Source organism: Thermobia domestica, chromosome 3 (assembly GCF_964235325.1).
Source record: "Thermobia domestica chromosome 3, izTheDome1.hap1.1, whole genome shotgun sequence".
In the NCBI taxonomy this organism is placed as follows: Eukaryota; Metazoa; Arthropoda; class Insecta; order Zygentoma; family Lepismatidae; genus Thermobia; species Thermobia domestica.
In genome coordinates, this window is record NC_137456.1 from 92577228 (window position 1) to 92598369 (window position 21142).

At 35.0% G+C, this 21142-nt stretch overlaps 1 protein-coding gene across 1 annotated transcript in view; it reads right to left on the reverse strand.

The window, feature by feature from the left end:
* Positions 1-8067: 8067 nt before the first annotated feature.
* LOC145680610 (IQ domain-containing protein K-like) overlaps positions 8068-21142 on the reverse strand; it is a 48992-nt gene continuing 35917 nt past the window's right edge. Inside the window, exon 6 of the mRNA XM_081751292.1 lies at positions 8068-8351. Coding sequence (XP_081607418.1) covers positions 8250-8351 — 102 coding nt within the window. The 3' untranslated portion in view covers positions 8068-8249. The remainder of the gene's footprint in view (positions 8352-21142) is intronic.

Genomic DNA, 21142 nt, shown 5'->3' on the forward strand with positions numbered 1-21142 from the left:
CTCTTCAAGAGATAACCAGCATATTTTTTTTCTTTCTTCCTAAGCTATTAAGATGTGTATTATTAACTGAGCAAATATCACATAAATTTGTGACAGTAAAAATTACCCAGTCTTCCTTAGTAGACAGATAGATACATCATCCACAAGAACATGGAGAAAGAATGTCGGGCAATTTTGTTTCAAAAAGAACTTAAATGCTTCCGATCTGGTGGAATAATTGTTTGTGTTTCGTATTGTTAAAGATAAGATAGTAAACCAGTAACAAGCGGAAAATAGAATTTAAATTCCAAATGTATTTAACACGTTTTCTGAGAGTGTCGCGAAGTTGCAATTGCTGACACTCTGAAATAAGTATCCGGATGTTTCAGCAGTACAGGGTAAGTATGCGAAGCGTTCGCAAATAGAAATTGGTCAGTGATAAGATGTCCACTTCTGGTTAAAAATAAAGCACGTAAAATTTAAGCCTTTTCTTTTCAAGTTATTGACAGAGATCGGCTTTGATTTTTTAGTCGAAATCGAAATGTGAATAGATCGTGACATCATCATACAACAGGGGAATAATCTGATTAATGCTGAAAGCGCAAGGTAACCAAAAAAGCTCTTGTCATTTTCGACGTCTCATTTGATGCGCTTACAGAGAAAAGGAAATGGTTACACGCCTCAAAATCGATAGGGGATTAGTGTGACTATTGATCTGCACCAATACAAGCACGTTGCGCGCACACATTAATCACAGCTTGTCCAATGTCGAAAAGGAGTGAAGGTGTAGAAGCAGCTCATTCGCTGTTGTTTGCTGTATGACTTTAATATGGGCCTATCAGCAGCAGCATCAAGTTGTCGAATATGTCAGGCATTTGGAGAGGAATGACGTGAACGAACGCACCGCTAACATTGGTTCCAGAAGTTCAGGTCGGGAGATCTAAACTTTTGTGAGCCTAGTGGGCGACTACAGGTATTAGATCACGAAGCCTTGAAAGCAGCCATTGATGAGGACAGCAGTCAAGCGTGTGATGAACTTGCGGAACGCTTTCAGGTTTCCGAGGAAATTGTCAGACTTTATCTGTACCGCATAGGGAAAGTGTGTAAATTGAGCAAGTGGGTACCCCACACATTGTCGGCAGCCAACAAAAAACAACGAATGACAGCCCATTTGTTGTTATTGTCTCGCACCGCAACAGATCTATATTTGGTTAAGTGCACACGAATGACGAAAAATAAGATCCAGTATGACACTCCCAAGCGCACCAGCTATTGGATTCATCACGTGTCTCACACCTTAAGACCACATTTGCATTCATGTAAGATCATGCTCAGTGTCTGATGAACTAGGCGCCAAGTGGTGCATTAAGAATTCCAGTTCTACCACTAGGGCACGCTATCACTTCGGATCTGTACTTGCAACAGTTGCAACGTGGAACAGGAATGAAAGTTCCTTAATCACAAGATGTTGACGACAACGCAAGGCCACACATGAGAAGGACGACCAGAGATACCATTCAGCAACTTGGTTAAGAGACCCATCCATCATATTTGCCGGACTAGCACTATTAAATTGCCACCTATTCAATTCCCTGAACAACTATTTCCGTGGGAAATCCTTCAACAATGAGGCAGGCCTACTGCACGCACCCTTTGGAGCAGAAATATTGACATTACGCAAAAGCGATCAAAAAAGAAATTAGGTTTTCGAAATATGAATGTGGAAATCAATGGAAATTAAATTTCCTGTTTTACGTGCCACGGTCATGCTCTTTAGGCTAAAGGACATGGATGCTTAATGAAGAAAGTAAATGATTAGGGTAATTGATCATTAGGATTAGGATATCAATTGAGATAATTGATGGAATGAAAATGTAAAAAAACGTCAAAATACCTAGGAAACCACGGAGACGATGTTAAGGAAAAAATGAAAATTAGCATGGTTCAAACGGAAAACGAATGAGGAAGTATTAGAAATAGGAAGGGAGAAAAGAATAATGTTAGATACAATTAAAAGAGGAAGAGAAACTGGTTGAGACATTGCTTGAAAAGGAACTATAATAGAGGGACATACTAGAAGGTATGGTGGAAGGAGAAAGAAGCAACAGTTGATGAACGATATTGAAACAGAAAATTGCTACGTGAAGACGAAGAGGTTATCTGAAGACCGTAGTAAATGGAAGTCAATCGGTAATTAATCTGTCAGTACAAGCTGTTCCTAAATTAATATTGGATTTTAATTAAACGTATCTTTTATTACATACAGGGTGATCTAATAAAACCTCCCAGATCTTAAAGGCTAATAAAACGTATTGCAGATAAAAAATGGTTTATTCAAAAATATACAAAATGGTTGAAAATAGTCTCTATTCAGTTGTGTGTTGAAATGACACAATAATTCACAATGTAATTATTGTCAGTAATACCGAATAAAACCCCCCACTTTTTGATCGGCTCTAACGCTGTCAGTGGAGGGGCGAGAAGAATTGGGAGTTATCGTTTTTGCTCACCAATCTCCTGCCGTATTCGGTTGTCATTATGGTTTGGTCATAAGATCATCTCGCATATGCAGTCGATTAAAAAAAGAAAAGAAAGAAAAAAAAAGCAGTTCTGTGATTACAGTGCAAAGAGCTTTTTGCTTAAAGTTTGCTATTCCACTTAATGAAAATGTTCCTGATCGGAAGACTATTTTCCAATGGGTCCAGTATTTCCGAACAACGGATCCAGAGTTAAAATCTGGCTGAAATAAAAGTGCTTGTACGCCTGAGAATACTGAGAATATTAAGCCTGAAAGACAATCTGTTTTCCATTCTCAAAACGTTCTGCAAGGAAGCATGCTGCAGCTGTTAAATTTCCTAGAGAGAGTGTAAGAATAGAACGAAGTGATTGAAACTATTTCCAATACCGTTCCTTTTTTTTTTTTTTTTGAATAAACAATTTTCTATCTGCAATACGTTTTGTTTTATTAACCTTTAAAATGTTGGAAGTTTTTAATAAAGAAATGCATACGTTAAAAAAAACTGTAATTCAGATTTTTGTCACAAGTTACGAGTACTCATGTGGGATTGCAAACGGCACACATCTAGTCTACAGTTATTTTCTTCCCATACTGAAGCTAGGATGTCTGGTGTAGCAGACTCCACTGCTGCAACAATCCTGCGTCTCAATCCAGGAAGGTCAGCAGATAGCGATGGCACGTAAACACAATCCTTTACGTACCTAGAGTTGCCACATTTCTGGATTTTTAAAAAAAAAAAGCCACTTTCGATATAACTGAAAATTGGTGAAAGCATTAATTTAAAGGAAGACTACCTAGTATTATCTATACCTAAAAAAGATTAACTTTGAAATTAAAACTCTACGTTATAAAATCAATATCCTAGAAATTAATAAAAGAAACCAGGCTAATCTGTGCTTTTACATTTTATTTTTTGTAAACTTAAATAATACTTGGTCCATTACATGTTATGTTTCCAAACATGTTAAGCAGTGAAACATTCATAGGAGCTAAAGGGACTAAAGTATATATCTGTGATTGTCTATTCAAGGCGAAATTTTTGCCAGAGTTTGGAAATAACGTATTTCTAGTTTCATTAAGAGACTTTTCTTTTTTGTTCTCGCTCACAATTCTCTGCACCGTCGTAAATTCGCTCCACAGACTACTGCGGTCCTCCCACAGAGATCACAGTGGTGATCTTATAATTAGTGTATTGGTAAGGAAATGCTAACTAATTCCGAATTCAAAACTAAAATTCGGACATGTTTTCACTTTTTTTAAATTACGGTACGGAGAGACACAATTCTTAAATACAAGCTGTCAGTACTAAATATGAACGTTGGCAATTCTATACATACTTCCACCAAAAGAAATCACAGGGGATGAGGTCGGGAGATCTTGGGGGCCATTGCAGAAGAGCCATGCCATCCTCATATTGATTACCAATTCATCATTGCAGAAAAACAGCATTCAATCAATTCCGTACTTCACGCTGAAACTAAGGGGGAGTGCCATTTTTTGTCAGATGATGCTCTTTTTTTCTCACGATCCAGTTGAGGGTAGAGCCATTACTGCAGCACATCCAAATATGCAATACCACTGATAGTGTTTTCCAAACGAAAAACAAAAAGCTGATAAAAAACTTTTTATATATATATATTACACAAAAGAAACTCACTTTTGGCGAATCCTTCATATGTTGCATTGTTTCGCGTGGATTTTCAGACCTTCAAATATGCATATTTTGCCTATTCACTATGTTCCATTAAGATGAAAGGGGGAGACTTCATCAGTAAAGATTACACGACTAAAGAAATCATCATCTATATCCAGCACCTTTCGCAGAAGATGGGACGGGTCACGTTATCTTCAGGCTTTTGGGCCAGTAACAGTTGCAGACGATACTGCCTCAGTTGCAGACTCTTTCATAACAGTCTTGGTCCTCTTGTAGCTTGTCCACATTACAGAGTTCCTGTGACTCCGAACGAAACTTGCTCTGACTTGTCCCACTTGCTCATCTGATACATGTGGTCTTCCGGAGCTTTTATCCTTGCATAGGAATCCTGTATTCTTAAATTGCTTGTACCAGCTTTTTATGTTGTCATCCGGTGAGGATCACATACATGTTCCCACCGAAAAGCACATTACACTCCCACTTCTGACTTACATCTTGCGAATTCCAAGACATAGGCTTTACGCCCAGGAGTTAGCGCCACCTTTACTTTACGTGCTATAGTTTAATTTACGAAACATTGATCGATTGATTGACTGAGATTTAGTGGGGACGTCAGCATCGAGGCAATTTGCCCCCATCATGATCAACATGACTCAAATTTAAAAATAAGCATATCAAAATATTACCAAAGAAACTGCTGCAAAAGAAATAAAAATCTAAAAGAAGAGATAAAATAATAAATATATGAGAATAACAAATATATAACAATAACAAGAAATATTAAACATATATCAGTAACAATAAATAGTAATAATAGTAACAATACAGAAAATATATAACAATAACAATAAATAGTTTTTAAAAAGTCAGAAATTAACGCTTCAGGCGAACTTTTCCACGGAGACCAAGTACCGATCACTCAGTGACCATTAGTTCGTCTTCCACCATGACAGATTTTTAAAGAAACTGCAGGGGGCTTACGAACAGACGTAAATTTTGGTCTTTTCTGGGAAAGAACCGTATCACTGAGTTGGCGTATATACTGGCTAAATTTTAAGCCGGTCAATAAGGTGAGCGACGATGAGCTGGTGTTCGCCGAAGACCACTACTAATAGAAACACGTGGAGTTTTGTGGGGTTCGCTAGTCGATGCAATTGGGATCGGAATTTATGGACTTCTGTCAGGAACAAGATCAGTTTGGATGGAAAAGTCGGATATCTGGGTTGCCACTAATTTACAAGAAGTAGCTGCAACAATGGCAAAGGAAAGCGAGGAAGCGATGCTTTTTTTTAAGCGAAGCTTAGCAACCATTAGCTCTCGGATGCGTTTCTCACGTTGATGAGTTACGAAACACCACCTGCAATTATATATTTAAAAAAATAATAAAGTATAAGTTGCCCTTCCTTTTAAGATATGTTTCATTTCTGTACTGTATATTGAAAGAGAAGATACAACTAAAACTTTGATAATTATTTAGAGACACTCTGTACTTATAATGACAATGATTATAATTCATGCCAATAATCTTTTTTTTTTTTTTTAATCGCAGTTTCCTATGTACAGTTTAATCAACCCTTATTAATTTTAAGATATGACTGTTTTAAGAGAGTATGTAGTCTCTTGTTAACCCACCCTTAATTGTATATTTCGTCGAAGGTTGAAGCATATAGTCAAAATTACAAGCAAAAACTTAAACTTTGAACGATAAAAATGTTACACAATAACCAGCTTGCAATATAGCATATCGCAATTATTTATCCAGGTGAAAAGTTTTCGAGAGCGTCTCCTGTTCACTTCTTCAGTCACCAACGAAGACAGACGTCAATGAATAAAAACATCAAAGAACTCACATACTTATTGTCCTTTTATTACGCTGAACTGTAATATGAGTTACTAAATTAAAAGATCAGTTGTAGAATTAAACGTTGTTTAATCTAACATTCATCTATAGTCACTAATCTATTTTTAAAAAGCATTGTTATCCTTGTGGCACACGTTGTTGTTTTGAAAATCGAGAAAACCAGCTTGGTGCCATTTTGCACACACGTGGAATATCATGTAATGTTGTGCGAAGGGACCCCGTACTAATGTTTGCCTCCGTATGTAAGCAGGTAGCAGTCACTCATTCGGATGTTTAGACGATCTTATCTTGGGTCATCCTGTAGACTTGTTGAATCACATTTGAATTCCTTCTTTTAGCGTTTTACTGTGTCGTAAAATACCTAATTTCCATCCCTTCGTGTATCCTTTGTGCTAATTTGCCTTGAAGATAAAGAAACCTAATCCTAATCATTGCTCGGTATCCAACGTACTGCCTCCGTCTAGTATTTTGGCCGTAACTTCAATCTAAGAGGAACTGTAAAGACACACACGCGTCAGTAAGATGCCAACCTATCATTGTTCAAATTTTTACACAATTACTAGCACATATCTATCATGGTGAGGGGAATAATTTTCTGGTCTTCCCTCGTACTTAGTAAGATGTCTTACGATCTGTAATGAATGAGAACTGATTAATAATACGGTACCTTAATGCTCAACGGGATCCTCAGTCTGTCATTATTATCAAGACATTTTCCTTCCTTGAATCTAATATCTTTGGATTTTCTTCAAGATCTGAAGATGAGAGGCAGTTGGTAGAATAGTTGCCCTTCAATGCTAAAATTAATTTTAAAAAAGACTACTATTCTTATGTTTTAAGAGCATAACTATAGATCAATTGCTGCTTGAATATGAGGGCTTCCTAAAAATTTAATGTCTATTTTGAGAATTCATTTAATATGCGTGAACAAGCCATTAGCGTCTCTGGCATGTACAATTTGGGGGAGACATCAAAGAAAGTGATTTAAATGGTATTACCTAGCGCAACTTGTTAATTATCTTCGATTCGATTTGTTACCTTTCTGCTTACCTTCACGGACCCCCTGAGGTACAGTATATCAAGAACTCTGTTATAATCGTTTCACAGCCCGAATATTATATTCAAATAAATATAATTATTATTATTTATATGTTATTCTGTCGCTAGTAAATAAATTAAATCAGAATAAAATATTGAATATTTTGTACTTCAAAATATTGGAGGGTACGCATCCTCCTCGTCCCCCCGCCAGAGACGCCAGTGGAACAAGCACTCCTGTACGACCAAAGAGAGGGTTAAATAATACCTCTATCAGTTCGAAAAAAATACAGGCTTGGAGTTACACTATATGTAACGTTATGAACTAAAAAATTAGAACATTACGTTGTCAACATTTTCAATTCGTTATCGTTCTGCATTCTTATGGTATTTTGAAACAGAAAATTTAAACCGGCAGTATTTTGTGATTGACAGTGGTTGAGTTGAGTTGATTTTGAGTTGAACGTCCCTTTCAACAGCGAGGACCTACTGATTAACGTGGAATTCGAACCACATGAGCTCTCGCCGGGAATCGAATCCGGGTCTCCCACGCCAAAGGCGCGTACTCTAACCGCTTAGCTACAAAGGAGTTCAAGATTGACAATGGTGTTACAGTAGGCCTAAGTCTCACCACTCGTCAACATTCTCAAATCATTATGTATAGTTTTCGTTCTCTTTCCTCATTCTAGTAAGGAAAAAAAATAAACCAATATCGTAAAAATAAAGCTAAAAATATCAAGAATAAAGTAACTTTAAGAAAAAATAAAACATTAAATCCCAACTATGGATTATAAGCGCTCTTGAGGAACTTTAGCCAAACATTTTGAAAAAGACAGGGGCGCTTATATTCGAGTAAATATGGTATATGAAAGGGAGAGAACTTATGCACATATATATTTCATTTAATTTTACAAACAAAGAGACCAAATCATAAGTAGCAGTTAGTAGTTCAAAGTCTTCGAGTTAAAAAAAAAAAACTTTGCATGTCAAACATTATAGATAAAAGCCATTTCCCTGTAATTTTTCAATGTTTCATAATTTATTTAATTTTTCGAAATGAATATATATATATATATATACATGCATATAAAATAAAATGTGTCTTGTATACACTTATTTGGTTTCTGGCCAATTTGGTCTGGTTAATTCGCTTCACGTTTGAATGAAGTGTTACTTGAAGCCTCTTGACTGTTCTCCAATTAGTCGTCGCCTTCTCCTTCTTCTTCTGCTTCTTCTTCTGCTTGTTCTTCCTCTTCTCTCCGTTTTCTTTCTTCTTCTTCTTGTTTCTCACGTTTCAATTCCTAAATTGAAAAAAAAAAGTCGTAAATAATTTCAAATCAAGCAATCATAAATGATCAATCTGCTAAAAAATTTACCTTTGTTATTATGAACGTCGTATGTTCCAGAATGAGAAGTTCTGTTCAATTAAGAGATTCCAAGATATACAGTAATGTCTCTATAACGAACACTAGTATACAGAAATGTTCAAAGTTGCGAAATTATTTGTGGGCCTCTTCCCTTTACCCTATGTAATATTTCAATTTCAATTTCAATTTATTAAAGACTGAGTTAAGGGTTATCTCATCTACTCGTCCTAATACATAGTTATATTGCCAATAATAGCAAATAAAAATTAAAAAAAAAAAAAACCGAGTATGGAGTATGACAAGAACATCGGAAAGAGAACACAAAATAAAACATTTAAAAATACAAAATAATAATGATAATAATAATAATAAGAGTAATGACCTTGCGTTAGATAGAATACACACCGAAATAAGTATTGATTTAGTTAGTGTGCTGATCTGAAACAAGAAGTAATTTTTTAGTAGGTTTTTAAACATGGCTATCGAGGATGACTTTCGAATATCTTCTGGAAGGTCATTCCACATTTCATGGCTGTGACAGTAAATGAATTTGACACGGTACTAGTTTTATGCCTCGGCAGAGAAAGTGGTGACGTTTCGTTACTCCTAGTGTTACGTTCGTGAGACTCGTAATGATATTGAAACAGCGACATTAAGTACGCTAGTTTTTAACTTACTAATATCTTAAATAAAGTTTTAAGTATGTAATATCTAGTCGTACCTTCAATTTCATCCACTTCAGGTTTTCAAAGTAGCTAGTTAAATGATCCGAATATTTCAAGTTAAATATATAACGGACGCAGGAATAAAGTGAAACGAAAGCTTTTCTCCTTATGTAGTCAATGTGACTTTCCCAGTTCAAATGTTTATCAAAAAACTGTCCTTTTTTTTACTTTATCAACAACAGGTATTATTACGTTGTTTACGGATGCGTTTGAAATATCCGTGTCTGACATAATTTATTTTGATCCAATAAAAGTAGCGTAATATTTATTGGGGTTGATTTCGAGTGCGCTTCCTTTTGACCACATCTCGATGTTCTGTAGTTCATAAATAAATTTTGTTAATGTTTCTCGAATATTTGGTGGATTTGCTGAGACAAAGTAGGATATCATCCGCGTATAGATGATATTGTACATGATTTATAGCTTTTAGAAGATCATAAATATATAATGAGCAAAAGAGAGGATCAAGTACTGTACCTTGTGATACCCCTTATTGTAAATATATCCATTGATATGAATCTTCATCTGTCATTACTGTTTGTTTACGATTGATTAAATATGAGTGTATCCAAGTAATAGCGTTGAAGGAGTAGTTAAAATAAGAACTTAGTTTAGCTAATAATATACCAAAGTTAATTCTCTAGAAGGCTTTTGAAAAATCTAAAAATACCATATTTGTTACGTTTCTTTCTTCGATTGCATCTTTTATGGTATCAAATACTTTGATTAGAACTGTTGCGGTGCTCTTATGTTTCCTGAACCCAAACTGAAAAGAATTCATTAGACTATTTTCTTGTAAGAAACTTATCTGCTCGTGAATAATATATTCCAAAAATGTTGATACTCTTGATATTAAAACATTTCATTTTAACGAACTTCGAACTTTCAGTATTGCGTCTAACCTTGCTTTGATTTATTCAGTTATTCACAAGTTTTTATTATTTGATTCTGTATTACTTGAAGTAAGTGGATTTTCTAGTCATGCACCTATATAGTGTAGTAGGAATAGAAATAAAATACACTTAAATAGCTTTTTACTAATATAATTCATTTAGGTTTAATTTTTCTAAATTTTAGAAAATTAAGTAGTTTTCCTGCTTTAAAACAAATATTTTTTGTAGTTTTACAGTTATTTTAATTTACAAAATCATATAAACAGCAAGATATATAGTGTACAGTGATTGGAAGAGGTATTTCTGTTAAGTTTCAAGTGCACCAAAATTTTAGATTGTATTCAATGTCTCGGAATCGTACTTGATACGACACGAATAAATGAAATGGTAAGGCAGAGATATAATATAGTAATATTCTCTGGTCGACTTTAACTTTGCGCTCTTACTTAATCAAAAAAATATTACTTCTTCCTTTAGAAAATTCACAAAGCTTATAAAATGGAATTACGCCCTCATTTGTTACTTTTAAATCGTTATTCTGCTCGACCGATCGCGTACATGTATAAAAAATGGCAACTTATCATTTAAAAAGTAATAATGTAGTGTAACAAGAAAAATATTTGTAATATAAAACAGGAAGAATTTCAATTACATTATGAAAAAATAAAATTAAATATAGGTGAAAAAAAAAAGAAATTTTCATTCGTCATATTGAGGCGAGCAGAAAACCCATAAATAACTGTTAATAAACTTCAATGTATCAAATATAATTAATTATGGTACGCTCATAGCATCCATATGCTCTCTGTTCCTGTTGGGAAAGAAAATTGGATTAAAATTTCAAAATATATCTAAAACTACTTCAATATTTATCAAGAAACAAAACAGCTTTCCCAACGATAAAGTTTATTATGACAGTCGAAGTTCATGTAAATAAATAAATTTAGTTATGTTGTTCTGTAACAGTTGATATAACACTATTATTAACAAATAATTTTAAGAATTTTTAATGAAAAGGATTTATCAAATTACACATTGCTCTCCCAAGAAATTAAAAAAATATTACATAATAATTCAACTGGAATAAAGAACATTTCTACCTTTGTCGTTACTTTTAATATACATAAGATTATTGAAAATCGGAGAATGTATAAAATATGAAACACTGTAAGTAGAGTGGGGACACTTGGGCCTGTTTTTTTTCCTACTGCGCATGCGCAAACCCTGGACGCTGATTGGCTGGCGCAGGTCACGTGACCCCGCCCCCTTGGCCACGCCCCCTGGCCACGCCCCTTGACGCTGATTGGCTGGCCACGCCCCTTGACGCTGATTGGTCGGCGCAGGCCACGCCCCCGGTCACGCTCTTTTACGACCTCCTATCTACTGCGCTGACTGGCTGGCGGCGGACCCCGCCCCGTTCACGCCGATTGGCTGGCGCGGGACCCCCGCTGATTGGCTGGCACCGGACCCCGCCCCCCTTAACGGCGATTGGTCACGCTCTTTTATGACCGCCATTACCGCGCTGATTGGTCAGCGCCGAGCCCCACCCTCCGCGCACATGCCACATAAGATTCGTTCCCTTTTATGAGCGCTCTTTTTAAACATAGCAGAGAATAATGGGGGAGTATTCGCCCTCCATTTTGAGACCAATTTTTTGACCTACTGCGCATATGCGCAAAACTGTTCCAATTCCGCCGGAGCAGAACTGCCGTTCTATTTATCAATGGTACCAGAACACACACACATACACACACACACACAGCAGACCGCAGATTGTTCCGGGTCAGGAGCAGATTACGGCTATGCGCAGAAACATAAAATAAGACATAACACCCCGTTCTCTTTTACGAGCACTTTATAGCAACATAATAGAGCAGACCGCAGATTGTTCCAGTTCAGGAGCAGACTACGGCTATGCGCAGAAACATAAAATAAGACATAACACCCCCGTTCTCTTTTACGAGCACTTTATAGCAACATAATAGAGCAGAGAATAAAAAAATAACAACACACACACACACACACACACACACACACACACACATGATTGCTTATGTGCAGTAAAATTAAATTTCCAATTAATTACACATTGCACGCATGCGCAGAAAAATTACACTAGACTACAGACTGTTCCAGTTGCAGTGCTGGTTCCGGTTATTCATCCCCTAAATAACATAGTATGCACCCACACTTGGAAATAACACGCATGCGCAGAAACATTTATATTTCCGGTTCGACCATGCTGGTAAAGAATACCACACTTATTTCTACCAGGGTCTTATAGTTTATGTGGGATACGCCCTTTCTATGACAATTTTATCCAATTTGGCTGAAACTCGGGATATGAGGGTTTTCGAACATGCTGATTACGAATATCATACTTATTTTTACCTGGGTCTTATGGTTCATGTGGGATACGCCCTTTCTATGACAATTTTATCCAATTTGGATGAAACTCGGCATATGGGGGTTTTCGACCATGCTGATTACCAATACCACACCTACTTTTACCTGGGTCTTATAGTTTATGTGGGATACGCCCTTTCTATGACGATTTTAACCGATTTGGATGAAACTCGGTATATGAGGGTTTTCGAACATGCTGATTACGAATATCATACTTATTTTTAACTGGGCCCTAAAGTTTTTGTGGCATACGCCCTTTCTATGATAATTTTAACCGATTTGGATGAAACTCGGCATATGGGGGTTTTCGGCCGTGCTGAGTACGAATATCATACTTATTTTTTAACTGGGTCCTATAGTTTTTGTGGCATACGCCCTTTCTATGACAATTTTATCCAATTTGGATGAAACTCGGCATATAGGGGTTTTCGGACATGCTGATTACCAATACCACACCTACTTTTACCTGGGTCTTATAGGATACGTCGTTTGTATGACACTTAAAACCTAATAACTCAAAAACGGAACCACATATTGAGGTGGTGTTTCCACATTTAGTAATTGGTCATCAGGTACTACAAGTTCCAAAATAATGACCATTGAGGTCAAAGGTCAACATACTTAAAACCTAATAACACGAAAACGGAGCCATATATTGAGATGCTGTTTCCAAATCTAGTAATCGGTCATCAGGTACTACAGGTTCCAAAATAATGACCATCGAGGTCAAAGGTCAACATACTCAAAAACCTAATCACTCGAAAACGTCACCACATATTGAGATGGTGTTTCCAAATCTAGTAATCGGTCATCAGGTACTACAAGTTCCAAAATAATGACCATCGAGGTCAAAGGTCAACATACTTAAAACCTAATCACTCGAAAACGGGGCCACATATTGAGATGCTGTTTCCACATTTAGTAATTGGTCATCAGGTACTACACGTTCCAAAATAATGACCTTCGAGGTCAAAGGTCAACATACTTAAAACCTAATAACACGAAAACTGAGCCAAATATCGAAGTGGTGTTTCCACATCTAGTAATTGGTCATCAGGTACTACATGTTCCAAAATAATGATCATCGAGGTCAAAGGTCAACATACTTAAAACCTAATAACACGAAAACGGGGCCACATATTGAGATGGTGTTTCCAAATCTAGTAATAGGTCACCAACTAGTACAAGATCCAAAACATTGACCATCGAGGTCAAAGGTCAACATACTTAAAACCTAATGACTCGAAAATGGATCCACATACTCAGGTGCTGTTTCCACATTTAGTAATCGGCCACCAGCTACTACCACGTAGGTCAAAAATCAGACTAGTAAACGAAGCGACATATTGAGGTGGTGTTTCCACATTTAGTAATTGGTTACCAGCAACTACATGCCCCAAAAAGGTCAAATATTTAACCCAGAATAACTCGTAGATTGAGCGTCGGAAAATTTTTGTACCAAGGAGAAAATGTGAAGGAGGAATAAATTTGAGTGCCCTATTGAATTTTGTACCAACGAGAAATCTCATTTGCAACTAGTTTAGAATTTCTGTACCTGTTTGGGTTATTCAAAATTTGGATAGACTAAGGAAGCAAGATATGCCATTTTAACAGCTGAGAATTTAAAGAAACAAAGGGAACCTACTCAATTTTCTATCGGCGAGAAATGCCATTTCAACTACCTCAGAATTTATGTGCCTTTTTGTGCTAAGGTCTATTTTAACTCTTCTTGACTAATTAAATAAACGAAGGAATATTGTACCAATGAGAAATGCCATTTTTTCTAGACCATGTTCTAATATTTAAACAAACGAATGGGTGAATTTGATTGACCTATTCAATTTTGCACCAATGAGAAATAACGTCCTATTTTAAATAAACAAACAATCGGATAAATTTAACCGGCTCAGAAGTGTACTATTTAAACAAACGAAGGTCTCTTGAGTGAGATTTCTAACTAACTCAGAATTTCATTTCATTTTGAAATACTCAAATTTGAATGGAGTGTTTAGTTTTGTTCGAACCAGAAAAATTTGATTGGATTATTTCCTTATGTACCAACTGGGAAAAGTGAAGGAATAAATTTGGGTAGAATATTTAGTTTTGTACCTAGCAAAATAAGAAAAAGAAGTGAAGAACGAATAAAATTTGGATGGACTATTTTCTTATGTACCAACAAGCAAAATGGAGCACCAGCGACAAAAAAGAAACCGAAGAAGGAATAAATTTGGGTGACCTATTCAGTCTGCAGAATCAGCATTCTATACTTTTTTCTGCCATTCACTGGGGCTGTCCTATTTCTTTTTGTGACAACGAGACCATTTTTAACCGACATAGAATTTGTACCAAACAGAAAAGAGGAGCTACATGATTAAACAAAGCAATCAATTTTTAACTAGTTCAGAATTTATGTGCCTTTTGTAACGAAGAAACAAATTTGAAGAAGGATCATTTTAACTAATCCTGCTGCGAGTAGTTCAATTAGTACATAGTAAAAAAATAAAACAATATGGCATTATTGCGACTTTCATTTTCGAATACATACGGATTAAGCCACTATGGCAAAAAATTCCACTCTCTCCTTATGCTTATTTGGAGCAGACTTAAGAGGACCAAGCATTAGAAACCCGCTAGTAGGGCGTCGATTCAGTAAACTCTACATCTAGTAAAAGAAAACGAACCGATAATTTTGAGACAGTTCCATATGGGTAAATACAGTATTAGTAGAAACGATAGTTTTTAATTAAGTAGAGATAAGGAGAGTGAAAAAAATGGAAAATTAAATTTTAAATCATTATTATTATTATTTTAGAGGTCAAAAGGAAGAATAAATGAACTTGAGTGGCATATGTACGGAATTTAGTTTTGTACCGGGCAAAAAAAATTGAATGGAATATTTTATTTTGTACCAGCTGGGAATTTAGTGTTGTACCATTGTATCAATTTAAGTATTTTGTACTATTTAGTACCACCGAGAAGGTGTAGAATATTTAGTTTTGTATTAACGACTAAAACCTTTAACACATACTTGGTTGTGTGCATTACAATGGCCGAAGTTTTTCATTTCCCTGTGGTACAACGTAATGGTCGCTCCGCTTATTCTAGGTCTACAGTTAGATATTTTCGATTGGATAATGGTATACAGCCATGTTTTGTTGAGCACAATGCCCACTATAACGATGTGGTAGACAATTATTTGATGGATACATATTTGTTTAATAGTCGCTATAACAAATGGTATATGATAGAATTTGTTAAGCATTTAACGCAGGCAGATATTAAGATAGACTTTTTGTCGTTGGTTACTCGTTTAACCGCACACAGTTCTCTTTTCCAATCAGCTACCTTTTTTGCCATGAAAACTAAGGGTAATAGTTATACTGTGATAGCTTTCTTTCTCTATGGGGGAACGCAGGACACTTTGGATGAGTTATTAAAGTTTTGGAATCATGTGTGCGAGTTCAGGCCAAGTATCCAGATTGCAGATTTACTTGGTTGCTTTACACGATGTGGTAAAACTGGCCTTTTTGCGGTATCTCCTGATACCTATCTGTTGGACCTCGCGGTATTTGGAAACTTGGTGAAAAAGAATAACAAATGGTTTTTCTCACAATAAAGCTATACATACAAAATAATCCATTATGGCAAAAGAAAAATACTACTTTCTCCTTATGCTTAGTTGGAGTAGACTTCGATACATTGTGTAATAATTTCCAATTAATAGTGGTATTGCACTGTACTTATAATAGTCTGTAATAGTGCAGTTTATTTTTCGAATGAGAGTAGGTTTTAAAGCTGTATCGTAGCCTACCAGCAATAATGATCTCTAAGAGAGTTATTAGGTAAAGATAACAATTACACTGCCATTCTGCGAACACATTTATACGATCCAATTTCTCAGATTTAAACAAAGAAAGACCATATTCTGCCACTCAAACAAACGAAGGAATAAGGTCAGAATTTCTATACTTTTTGTGTTATTCAAATAAACGAAGGAATAAATTTGTGTGACTTATACCAACCATGAAGGTCCATTATAACACGCTCACTATTTTTATACCATTCTGTATTACTCTATTTCATTTTTGTAACAACCAGAAGAAAACAGCTCAGCATTTTATACCTTTGTGGTGTTACATTTTGTATATTTTTGTGTCATCCAGAGAACAATTTAAATTGCCTCTCCCGTCACTATATGGGTATTGACGTGTGTTTAGCGATTTAGGTTTACAAAATACTAACGGCGACGCTAAAGCCCAAAGTTTCCCGGTCACTAACTAAATATTTGAGCATGAGATTTAAGAAACCGGAGTTGCGTCATAATTCAATTATAACTTAATCCATAGCAATTAGCGTATTAAAGAAAACTGATGAAGGACGACGAATCATAACAGCATGCATGACCATTTTTGATCAGAGTGGTGATAGAGGAAAAAATCAGAAGGAATCATATCAAAGTAAGAATCAGATCATCAAGGAAAACAAAAGTTTCATGTTCCACACCATCTATAAAGAGTGCGAAATTATTCATTCTGTTGCTGCAGATATTTAAGCAGCGTTACGAATGCGTTACCTAACACTTGTATTGCAAAGGTACTACCTATTGCTCAACGTTTCAATTATTTTTTAAACTTTCTTTCCTCGTCTAAGTCCAAAAAGACAAATATATATTTTTGCATTTATGTATTTTATTATAATGGAATATAAGATTATGGAGTATATTTGGAAATAATAGAACATACATCATGACGTTATATTAACGAATTATTTTGCATTGCCTTGAAACATATTATTAAACACGGAGAATGCATAGAATGCTTTTATTGTAGGTATATAAGTAGATGTGTCACACTTGATTTGTTTTTGCGGAAGAGTAGAAAAATGACTAGCATGGAAATTGCTTATGTTTCACCTAGAGAAAAAGAAATTCAGCATGAAAACGAGAAACCTATACTGTTAATTCACCCGTCTGACCCCGATTTACCAGATGAATTACGTGATAAAGTGAGAATCATATATCCAACACAAGAAATAGAAGTGTATTATTTTAGACGCTATAATAGATATAATGATGAAATACTCCCGGAAAGTGATGATGACAGTGTTTCAAATATTACCTGTTTTGAACTGGAAGCTAATGAGTGCGGGTGTACTAGTGAAAGTATTAGTCACACATGTGTTATACAATTATTTAATGAGTATACACCAAATTCAGTATTATTATGTGAAGCATGTTCTAAACATAATGAAAATGAAAAAGATCACAACTGTTTGTTGCAGTATGATTACGAATTATTGCAAAAGGTGTGGACGCTCTTAATTAAACGTGAAATGAGAGAGAAAATCTATAAACTTTATATAAAGAAGCATTTTAAAAGTTGTAATATTAAGAACACTTATACTTTGGAGAAAAAATTTAATCTGGTATATGAATACATTACAGAGTGTGATTATTATATCAACAAAATAGTAGAAATGTTTTTAGAAAAAGATAAACAATTATTTAATTCTGTAAATGAACACTGAGCCCACTGTAGCATATGTATTTGATTGTGTAAGAATAGAAGAACTTGAACTGATAAATGGATCAATTTGTAGTATTGTACTCGTAATATTAAGAATTTAATAGATTACAAACATTGGACACTGGCAACTGAATTGTCAGTGAAAGTAGTATATTGTTTTCTTTAAAAGAAATAAAGAAACTGATCTGGGTGACAAAATGTAGCACCACAACTAAATGAACCACTCGTTCTTTTTTTTAATCCGTCACAAACGTATAAAATGTATCATCTTCACTTTTCTTCTGGTCGTTACAAAATGAAATAGACCACCCAAATTGATTAGAGTAATACAAAATGGTATAAAAATAGTGAGCTTGTTATAATGGTCCTTCTTCCCTTTTTTTTGTGGTTGGTACAAAACTAAAAGGTGGTATAAAAATGAATAGGTTTATTCCTTCGTTTATTTGAATAGCACGAAAAGGTATAGAAATTCTGAGCTTATTCCTTCGTTTGTTTGAGTAGCAGAATATGGTCTTATAAATGTGTTCGCAGAATGGCGGTGTAATTGTTATCTTTACCTAATAACTCTCTTAGAGATCATTATTGCTGGTAGACTACAATAAACCGCACTATTACAGACTATTATAAGTACAGTGCAATACAGCTATTAATTGGAAATTCTTACACAATGTATCGAAGTCTACTCCAACTAAGCATAAGGAGAAAGTAGTATTTTTTGCCATAATGGATTATTCTGTATGTATAGCTTTATTGTGAGAAAAACCATTTGTTATTCTTTTTCACCAAGTTTCCAAATACCGCGAGATCCAACAGATAGGTATCAGGAGATACCGCAAAAAGGCCAGTTTTACCACATCGTGTAAAGCAACCAAGTAAATCCGCAATCTGGATACTTGGCCTGAACTCGCACACATGATTCCAAAACTTTAATAACTCATCCAAAGTGTCCTGCGTTCCTCCATAGCGAAAGAAAGCTATCACGGTATAACTATTACCCTTAGTTTTCATGGCGAAAAAGGTAGCTGATTGGAAAATAGAACTGTGTGCAGTTAAACGAGTAACCAACGACAAAAAGTCTATCTTAATATCTACCTGCGATAAATGCTTAACAAATTCTATCATATACCATTTGTTATATCGACTATTAAACAAATATCTATCCATCAAATAATTGTCTACCAATCGTTATAGTGGGCATTGTGCTCAACAAAACGTGGCTGTATACCATTATCCAATCGAAAATATCTAACTGTAGACCTAGAATAAGCGGGGCGACCATTACGTTGTACCACAGGGAAATGAAAAACTTCGGCCATTGTAATGCACACAAAGGTTTTAGTCGTTAATACAAAATAAAGAAGTCAACAAAACTAAATATTCTACACCTTCTCGGTGGTACTAAATAGTACAAAATACTTAAATTGATACAATGGTACAACACTAAATTCCCAGCTGATACAAAATAAAATATTCCATTCAAATTTTTTTTGCCCGGTACAAAACTAAATTCCGTACATACGCCACTCAAATTCATTTATTCTTCCTTTTGACCTCTAAAATAATAATAATAATAATGATTTAAAATTTAATTTTCCATTTTTTTCACTCTCTCCTTATCTCTACTTAATTAAAAACTATCGTTTCTACTAATACTGTATTTACCCATATGGAACTGTCTCAAAATTATCTGTTCGTTTTCTTTTACTAGATGTAGAGTTTACTGAATCGACGCTCTACTAGCGGGTTTCTAAAGCATAAGGAGAGAGTAGAATTTTTTGCCATAGTGGCCTAATTCGTATGTATTCGAAAATGAAAGTCGCAATAATACCACATTGTTTTATTTTTTACTATGTACTAATTGATCTACTCGCAGCAGGATTAGTTAAAATGAACCCCCTTCAAATTTGTTTCTTCGTTACAAAAGGCACATAAATTCTGAGCTAGTTAAAAATTGATTGCTTTGTTTAATCGTGTAGCTCCTCTTTTCTGTTTGGTACAAATTCTATGTCTGTTAAAAATGGTTCTCGTTGGTACAAAAGGAAATAGGACAACCCCAATGAATGGCAGAAAAAAGTATAGAATGCTGATTCTGCTTATTACAAACTGATTAGGTCACCCAAATTTATTCCTCCTTCGGTTTCTTTTTTGTCGCTGGTGCTCCATTTTATTTGTTGGTGCATAAGAAAATAGTCCATCCAAATTTTATTCGTTCTTCACTTCTTTTTCTTATTTTGCTAGGTACAAAACTAAATATTCTACCCAAATTTATTCCTTCACTTTTCCCAGTTGGTACATAAGGAAATAATCCAATCAAATTTTTCTGGTTCGAACAAAACTAAACACTCCATCCAAATTTGAGTTAGTTAGAAAATAGTCCTTCTTGCTACAAAATTGGAAATCTCGCTCAAGAGACCTTCCTTTGTTTAAATAGTACACTTCTGAGCCGGTTAAATTTATCCGTTTGTTTGTTTATTTAAAATAGGACGTTATTTCTCATTAATGCAAAATTGAATAGGTCACTTAAATTCACCCATTCGTTTGTTTAAATATTAGAACATGGTCTAGAAAAAATGGCATTTCTCATTGGTACAATATTCCTTCGTTTATTTAATTAGTACAAAAAGACATAAATTCTGAGGTAGTTGAAATATGGCATTTCTCGTTAATAGAAAATTGAGTAGGTTCCCTTTGTTTCTTTAAATTCTCAGCTAGCTAAAATGACATATCTCTGCTTTCTTTTTCGTTAGTCCATCCAAATTATTTTAAATAACCCAAAATGTACAGAAATTCTGAGCTAGTTAAAAATGGCGTTGTTTTAATTTTTCTCGTTACTACAATAGCAAATTTATTCATTCTTCACTTTTTCTGCTTGGAACAAAAAAATTATAGGTCACAGAAATCTCTTGCTGACTCCGTTTACGAGTTATTAAGGTTTAAATATTTGACCTTTGACCTCGAAAGTCAGTACGTTTTTTAACGTGTACTAGTTAATGACCTATTACTAAATTTGGAAACCGCACCTCAATATGTGCCTCCGTTTTCGAGTAATTAGGTTTTAAGTACTTTAACCTTTTGACGACAATGGTCATTATTTTGGAACTTGTAGTAGTTGATGACCAATTACTAAATGTGGCAACACCATCTCAATATGTGGGTTCGTTTTCGTGTTATTAAGT